This window comes from Lycium barbarum, chromosome 7 (assembly GCF_019175385.1).
Source record: "Lycium barbarum isolate Lr01 chromosome 7, ASM1917538v2, whole genome shotgun sequence".
In the NCBI taxonomy this organism is placed as follows: domain Eukaryota; kingdom Viridiplantae; phylum Streptophyta; class Magnoliopsida; order Solanales; family Solanaceae; genus Lycium; species Lycium barbarum.
In genome coordinates this window covers 128,537,243-128,545,997 of record NC_083343.1, presented here as the reverse complement: position 1 = coordinate 128,545,997, position 8,755 = coordinate 128,537,243, and the positions used below count along the sequence as shown (strand labels likewise).

Genomic DNA, 8,755 nt, shown 5'->3' with positions numbered 1-8,755 from the left:
CCCATTGTGGCCTCCATCCCCAAGCATAATTCGGAGGCTGCCACGGGTGAGGAGAAGGGTGACGCGGCCAGCTACCTGGCGGTGGCTGGGAATTTCCGCCGCTGTGACCGCGGCTGCCACCACGGCCGCCTTTACCGCCGCAGTTACCACGGCCAGCGCCGTTCCTACGGCCAGAATTGCGGCCTTTGTTGTTGTTATTTTTGCCCCTGTTATTCACAGCATGACCAGAAGTGTGAGTATTATCAAAAAAAAGAAGCGGAACCCTCACCACCTGTGGCAGCCACCATCGCCGAAGGAGTAGTGTGGGCTGTCTGCATCGCCTGTTCTCATTCCTCCAGAACGAGTGAAGAGCGCGCCTCGGTGAATGGAGGCAATGGTTTGCTGTGACGAATCTGCGTTCCCACACCCTTGAATGCTTCGGTGAGACCTGAAACAAGCTGAAGAACAAGGCGGGAATTTGAAACCGGAGCCCCTACATTTTTTAATTGATCGGAGATGCTCTTGAGCCTTTGACAATACGCGGACGCGTTTGGGAAGTCTTCCATCCTAGTTGTGGAAAACTCTTGTTCAAGCATGACGACACGGGAGTTTTGATGGTCCTGGAATATGTCACGCAAGCGAACCCAGGCTTCCATGGCCGTTGCTTCAAGTTTAAGAATAGTAGTAAGAAAGTCATTCGAAATCGTGGAATAAATCCACTGGAGCACAGTCGCATCAAGAGTCGACCAAAGCTCTTTTTCGTCATCGGAGGGAGGGGCTACCTGCTTCCCTTTCTCTGGTGCGATGATATGGTGTATGACCTTTGGGGATTTGGCGTGGATTTTAAACAATTCCGCCCATGTACCGTATTGTGCATTCTCCATTTCAAGAACCATAGGAATGTGATTACGGATGTTGGAGACGGCGAAAGCAGGGTGGAAGGAAGTTTTGGAGTCAGACATGGTGGCGGACAGAGGGTGGCAGCCGTGACGGAGCTAGGGCAGTGGAGAGGAGAGAGGAGAAGAAAAAAATAAAACCCTAGACTGCTGATACCATGAAAGAATTATTTTCCGTAGTTTCCTTTCATTCCTTGAATTAGTTAATATACAAAAATATTCTAACCTAATATAGGAGATTACAAATATACAAAATATTCTAACCTAAAATAAGAGATTACAAAATATTACAAAATATTTACATAATCTATCAAATACAACCCAAGAAAAATGGTCAGAAATAGTATTTTCACACAAAAGGATTAGGAAGTTTCTCAGCGTTTCAATGGAATTTATTTTCCACTATGTGTTTTCCCAGTGAGCTGATTAAATAAAATTGAGGGGCAAATCATATTTTATAACATAAATTTTTCAAAATGTGGGTGAGAAAAACCTCTATTTTTGATAGTGCGTCTAACATGCATCTACGGAATTTATAAGCCCTTTATTCCATATCCCTTTTTTTTATGAGATTCTTCCATATCCTTTCACCAGTTCACGACTCAATATGATATTATTAGTAATATTCCTTCAGGGCACAATGGCAGATTCTCAACTATCCACAAGAAAATTGTTACTTTATGCAGTCTCTTACTTAGGATAATTTTGAAATGATTTTATCCAGTAAGGTACAACAAGGAATAGGTCTAAACTCAGTCATTTTAGATGGATGATGTACCAGCTTTGAGACAAGGTTGACAATGGTGTAGTTTATGGATTTGTACCTCGGGGTAGCAGAGTAAAAGAACTCCAACAAGAGATATGTTTAAACCCGGTAATTACTCCATCCTCCCTCCATCCTAATTTAAATGTCTTAATTAGACTAAGCACGAAGTTTAAGAAATAAAAAAAAAAAATTGAATCTTGTGATCTTAAATTAAAGTTGTGTAAAGTAGCAAAAAGTCATTTAAATCCTGTAATCTTGAAACTTATCATGTATGATATTTGAATTGAAAAACTTACTAAATAGAAAGAGACACTCTTTTTGGGACAGACTAAAAAAAAGACACTTAAATTGGGACATATGTGTAGATATGGTTTAAATTTGGGCTTTTAACATATCTGACCACTCGGTCTAAAAAAAATGACAGTCGCAAAACAATATAAAAAAAATATACATTAATTATGTATATAATATACATAATGATACAATTTCCGGCTGTCAGTGGTGGACGGCTATACAGGGTAAGAAACTTAAAAAGAAAAAAAAAAAACATAGTGCGCCATGATATTAGAAAGTTCCAAAATTGCCTACAAACTAGAGATTTAGTTAAAAAAAAAAAACTAACTTGAGGATGTGAATTCTCTGTTTAGTCGCCTGTGTATGAAAATCAGTTAGTAGATGTTGGTTCTACCTAAGTGCCTTCGCCTACAGCTAATTAATTTAGTAGGGGGAAATTGGGAAAGTCTGATTCAAGAATAACATTTGATGATCTTTGAATTATATAGGGTGGTAAAGGAAGAAAAAAATATGCTACAAGCTGAAGAGGATGAAAGGTAAGCTACTTGAAATTTTCTCTTACACCGTTGTGTTACTATATTGTAAGCCAGAACAGAACTTTTTATTAATACACATATATATACAGACGACAACAACACAACAACATAACCAATGAAATCCCATAATGTGAGATCTGGAGAGGATAAAGTGTATGCAGATCTTACCCCTATATACGAAGTCTAGACAAAAACTACTGGGTTATGTGAACCCACATATTCTGCTTTGGATTCGCCCCTGCGCATTACATAGAAGAATGCACTTATTCCCTCACTAACGGATCATGCAAAATCATTCAAATTCAAAAATATAAAACAACAATAACAACTATTACTACACATACGCCTCACAATCCCGGACAAGTTGAGGATCGGAGCGAATAATTAACCACTTTTACATAACCCAAGTGTAAACTACATATTTTTTCCCGTTATCATCTTCCAAAAAAAATCCTACATCCGTCACTGTCCATCTACATAGATGAGTCTCAGGATTAAGTTGTGAATTTTTAATACATCCATGGAAGGCATTGAACACTTCAAAAGCTTTGTCTTTTGAACCCCACCAAAAGTGACAAAAAAATAGAGTGTTAGAAATATAGGCCTCATGGAATGACCATTCAATTTGGCCATTTTGAACAAGGTCATGAAATCCAATATCATTATTTTTAGAAGCACAATGAACTTTCACGGTATTAGAGATGTTTGTATTAGGAGGAATGTTATTCACAACTTGAACATGGAACTTTTTGGCAGCAAAAATATTTTTGCTTCTTACTTGTAAAATATTTATGATCAATATGATCAATAGTAGAAGAGAAGCTTTGATGTAGGAATAACTCATCTTGTGAGGTTAGTTTTTTTTATTTTGGTTTTTGATTTTTGATTTTTTTTCTTCTTTTCCTAAGGAAGTTGTTAGCTTACATTTATTTGTTATTGGTACTAATTGAATTTATAAGGCAAAATTGAGGCACTCATAGTTGCAATGGAATGGTAATGAGGATTTTAATGAAGAATGTGAATTATGTAAGGAAGGCCATAAAAAAATGCGAGGATTGTTCGTGTTATTTTTGTGATCAATCAATAACCCGTGCGCTGCGTAGGGCAGTTCGTTTTAGTAAGATGTAAATACTTTTTGTAATTTGGATACATAATGATTTATAGGAGTAATATTGATAATATTATATCAATGACATGCTAGTGTAATCCATATAGGTATTTATCCAATGCTGGAAGATAGATGCAATGATCTTGATTCTTTTTAATCATCGCTAAATAGAATTAGTGACAGACCTTATTGTTTAGCTACAATATTTGTCAATCGCTAATTTTTATTTTTTAATAATGAAACTGTTAAAGAAATGGCCAAGTAACTCAACCCCAAAGCTAACTCAAGGAAAGGATTGCCCAAGCGTGGACCCACCCCCACACCCACCCCAAAGCTGGATATTTGGAGTGTACTGAACAATTTAATATAGGGGTCAAACATCGGAAAACAAGAATTGGGATGTGTCGTGCTCAGATATCATGTTAAAAAAAATGAACTTTGGCCTAACTCAGCCCCGAAAGCTATAGCTCAAAAGGTGAGGATTGGCCAAGCTATATTAAGAAGGTCACCCATCCCTTATATGATTGATGTGGAACTCTTTCACAGAGACAATGAAATTGTGCATGAGGTAAATGACTTCATAATATTTTAGATTTCAGGAGAAGCGACAATATACCTTAATTCTATTTAGTAATACTAGTAGTATTTTTCTGTAAATAACTTATCCTGAAAATTGATTGTATAAATTACGTACTATGAAAGAAAAATGCATGAATAGGGAGGAAAAAAGATGTATGAACAGTAGTAGTATTTTTTCTATAAGTCTCACTGATCAGTAAATAAATTAAACGCATTTAGGTCCACCTTATCTTTTGTGGCCTGATTTGTACATATTTAAAATATCTTAATGTGAAAAAGAACAACGGGTTTTACTCAAATTAAAGTCGATTTTAGAAGAGATAGGTCTAAACTCAGTGATTTTAGAAAGATGGTGCAGTTTATGGAGTTGAATATACGGTGGATTATATACTTTCCATTCCACTTTCAGTCCCTATAGTAATAGGAGAGGGACTTATTGCAACAAAAAGTTACATGGCCTTAGAGGATTCCAACAAGAGATATGTTAAAACTCAGTAAGTATATTCTTAGCTAGATAGCATTAATGACATAAATTTTATTAAAGAATTGTTTTTTGGGTACCTTAAGGTGTGAAAATATATTGATTAAATAATTATTTTGAGGTTGCGCGAGTGAAATAATATAAATTAATTATTTCCAGGTAGGCACCGTCCAAGAAATCCCTGAAACTATTTTTCACTTGTAACCTTTCTCAAAGGTTACAACCTTCTGTCTACGTTCTTCGTAAAAAGTAAAGGGTCAAAAACACACCTAAACTATCACGTTTTTTGTGTTTCATACCTGAATTATCTGAAGTGAGCAAAACACACTGATGAGTCGTGAAATTACGGCTCATTCGACGCTAATTACTTAGTCTTTTGCAAATCCCCAAGTGCTTTTGATGTCGTTTCTCGTGTTTTTGTGTCAATTTGTAGAATAACATGTGCCGGAAGCAACTTGAAGCAATGTGAAGCAAAACGAAGCAAAATGAAGCAAAAACCCAGTAGAACTGAACAATGGCACAACCTGCGAATCGCAGGTACCATATGCGAGTCACAGGTGGTGCAGCACTTGTTGACAGAGAGGATCAAATAAGACACCACAGGTGACACCACCTGCGACTCGCAGGTGTAACATGCGAATCGCGGATGGTGTCGCGGATGCTGCTCAACAAATAACTAAAGATGCGACACCTGCGATGGTCTGGTGAAACCTGCGACTCACGGGTTGAACATGCGACACTATGTGCGAAACGCACCTGATGCACAGGGGCATTTTTGTCTGGAAATTGTTCCCGTTTTGGACATGCTATAAATAGATTTTCTAGGGTTTTGGATTCATTTTTATCCTGCAGTTTTTGGCAGACTCTTGTGGAGTCATTTACTGTTGGTTGTTGAAGTATTTAAGAGATTTCTTTTAGCTTTGTCATCTTCTTCATCCAACACTTTTGTAAGATTTATGAATACATTTTACTTGAGCACTTTACTTTTAATGAATATTAGTAGCTAATCTTTCAGCTAAGGTTGTGGTATCCAATGTGTTAGTTATGTGATTGGATTTCATATTCATACTATGTTTGTATGCTAATGGTGTTTTCTATTAACTCTTCAAGCATCAATGTCTTGTGATGGTGTACAACATTACTTGTGCCTTAATACCATTACTTTGCTTGGAAAAGAAAGTAGAGGTTAGGAAAAGAGTTAATAGCAACAATGTGGGTCATTAAATCCATCTAATAGCTTGAGCTAGGAATAGGAAAGCTAGTTGAGGCTACATGGGTGCTCTCTTATAAAACATCCTCGGGCTTGGAAAAGTTTAGGATGAAATTTGCTGATTTGGTTGGAAAACTTTTGGCAAGAATCGCGTGACCCTTGGCTTAATGCACCTAGGTATATAAATTAAGTTGAATTGACACCCAAACGCATTACTCTCCATTGGAACCACAACCTTAGTCCCGTTTACCAATTGTTTACATTTTATAACCATTCTCAGTTTTTAATGAACAAACTACAATCAAATTTTTATTATATTTCCCTTCCCCTGAAAATATAGACTAACAGTCGGGTGTTACACTTATTAAGTATTCTTTTTCATCGTATTCTCTGTGGGATTCGACCCCAACCTTGTTGGGTTCTATATTTGACAACGACCGCTTACTCCTGATATTAAAGGTGTAATTTGGGCGTATCAAATTTTGGCGCCGTTGCCGGGGAATACGGTCTAGAAATTTACTAACTAGTGTAAAACTTTACTTTTAGTCTTTATTTTCTTTTCTTATTTCCTTTTTGTTGTTGTTTGTTGTGCAGGAATTATGGGTGAGGATGGTATCCCCGTCCAAAATCCACCAGTAGCGGTTGTTGAAGAAGCTGCGGGGGCAGGCTATGCAGCTGCAATTCAACCCCCACCTTTAATTGGAAACTCGAGTTTCCATATAACCAACACAATGCTGCACCTGCTCAACACTAAGGGCCTGTTCGGTGGTCTACCCAAAGAAGACCCGAATAGGCACCTTAGGAACTTTCTTGGGGTATGTTCTACCAATGTGCATTCGGGCGTCTCACTTGAAGCAGTCAGGCTACGGCTCTTCCCGTACTCTCTAACGGGGGAAGCCACAGCTTGGTTAAATGATCTTCCTTCCGGATCCATCACTACTTGGGAGGAACTGACCGAAGCATTCCTCAAGAAGTTCTTCCCTCCATCGCGGATGTTACAACTCCGTGACGAAATCAACAACTTTCGTCAACTTCCTGATGAGGCTCTCCATGAAACTTGGACTCGTTTTAAAAAGAAAGTCAAAAGTTGTCCCAAGCATGGGTTGCCCGATGGTGTGCTTCTACAAACATTTTATAGATCTCTAGATTCGGTCAACAAATCAGTGGCAAACAACATTGCAGAAGGGTCTCTTATGGATAATTCTTATGCCACCGTTTGTGAATTGTTGGATAAATTGACCGAGACTAATGAAGCATGGCACACTAGGGATTCGGAAGTAGGTGGAGAAAGTTCCTCCAAACATGTGCTCACTCGTGAGATGATTAAGAAGGAGGAAGAGAGAGATGAGTCCATGGCAAAACTTGTCACCCAAATGGACCTTCTGACAAAACATGTCATAGGTGGCGGAAACAAAAAAGTGAATGCGGTAGAATCCTGTGAAGGGGGTCCTCCGGATTAGCAATGTTTCCAAATGTATGATGAGAAAGCGAATTATGTAAACAATCTAAGGGAGGGTTCTCGTCCAAACTACCAAGGTCCGAATCAAGGATCTTGGCGGCAAGGTCAAGGGAATCAAGGTTGGAACAAAGAACAAGGTCACTCTAATTGGAGAGATAATCGTGACAACAACCAAGGGGGCTACAATAGCAATTACAACAATCATCGGAGCACAAATCCGTATGTCCCTCCGAAGGGAAATCAACCAAGCTCTGGTCAACCGCCCAATAGCGACCCCGCTAGTTCAAAAATTGAAGATATGTTGTCAAGGGTATTGAGGAAAGTAGAATCCACCGACACCTTTTGCAAGGAGACTAGAGATAAGGTCAAATCCATGGGTCAAGTTGTTAGTTCACACTCCACCTCCATTAAACAATTGGAGTCTCAATTTGGCCAAATCTCAGCTATCCTAAACCAAAGGCAGAAAGGCTCACTCCCTAGTGACACAGTTGCAAACCCAAGGAACGATGGTGAACATAAATGCAACGCAATTACTACTAGGAGTGGCAGAACAATTGGGGAAAATGCGTTGGTGAAAGAGAATGTGTTGGGTGATGAAGAGGAAATGGTTGAAGAACCCATGGTTATTGAAGAAGAAGCAAACCCAACGAATAAGCGGGCTGGTATTGAAGAAACCATCGCTGACAAGGACCTTCCGGAAATCAATGATGCCTCGGAAAGCAAGGAAGCGGCAGAGGAGGTACCAAGGGCTTCACCGCCCGTTATGAGGCCTCCCCCTCCTTTTCCCCAACGATTGGCAAAGAAAGCGGAAGATGGAAAATTCCTCAAGTTCATCGAACGATTAAAGGATATCTCAATAAATATTCCATTGGTTGAGGCACTTGAACAAATGCCCGGTTATGCTAAGTTCATGAAAGATCTCGTCACCAAAAGAAAGAGTCCTGGTAGTGAAACATTGGGGGGCACTCATCATTGTAGTGCAATTGTCACCAAAGCTTTGGTGCACAAAAAAGAAGACCCCGGAGCATTCACAATTCCATGCACCATCGGTAAATACAAGCTTGCTAAAGCTTTATGTGATCTTGGAGCAAGCATCAATTTGATGCCGCTTTCTATATTCAACAAGTTGGGATTGGGCACCCCCCGTCCTACCACGATGAGATTACTTATGGCGGATAGAACTGTAAAGAGGCCCATTGGTATTTTTTATGATGTGCTTGTAAGAGTGGATAAATTTATTTTTCCGGCCGATTTTGTGATCTTGGATTGTGAAGTTGACTTTGAAGTTCCCATAATCTTGGGAAGACCATTCTTAGCCACAGGGCGTGCCCTCGTGGATGTGGAAAGAGGTGATCTGAAATTTAGAATGAATGATGAAGAGATCACTTTCCATATTTGCAAGTCAATGAAACAACCGGCTGATATGAGTGTTGTGTCGGTTATTTAC

The 8,755-nt window shown here is 39.0% G+C and overlaps 1 protein-coding gene and 1 long non-coding RNA gene across 2 annotated transcripts; one reads left to right on the top strand and one right to left on the bottom strand.

Moving 5' to 3' along the window:
- Positions 1–326: 326 nt before the first annotated feature.
- On the bottom strand, positions 327–941 carry LOC132601937 (uncharacterized). Its single transcript, XM_060314985.1, has one exon. It carries the CDS (start codon positions 939–941, stop codon positions 327–329), a length of 615 nt encoding a protein of 204 aa, XP_060170968.1.
- A 511-nt stretch (positions 942–1,452) lies between these two features.
- On the top strand, positions 1,453–5,503 carry LOC132602635 (uncharacterized). Its single transcript, XR_009567844.1, has 3 exons — positions 1,453–1,749; positions 2,424–2,471; positions 5,073–5,503. It is a non-coding gene; the product is annotated as an uncharacterized LOC132602635 (long non-coding RNA).
- Positions 5,504–8,755: the final 3,252 nt, after the last annotated feature.

Coding starts and splice junctions, on each gene's coding strand:
- LOC132601937 (XM_060314985.1), bottom strand. CDS start 941: ATGTCTGACTCCAAAACTTCCTTCCACCCTGCTTTCGCCGTCTCCAAC.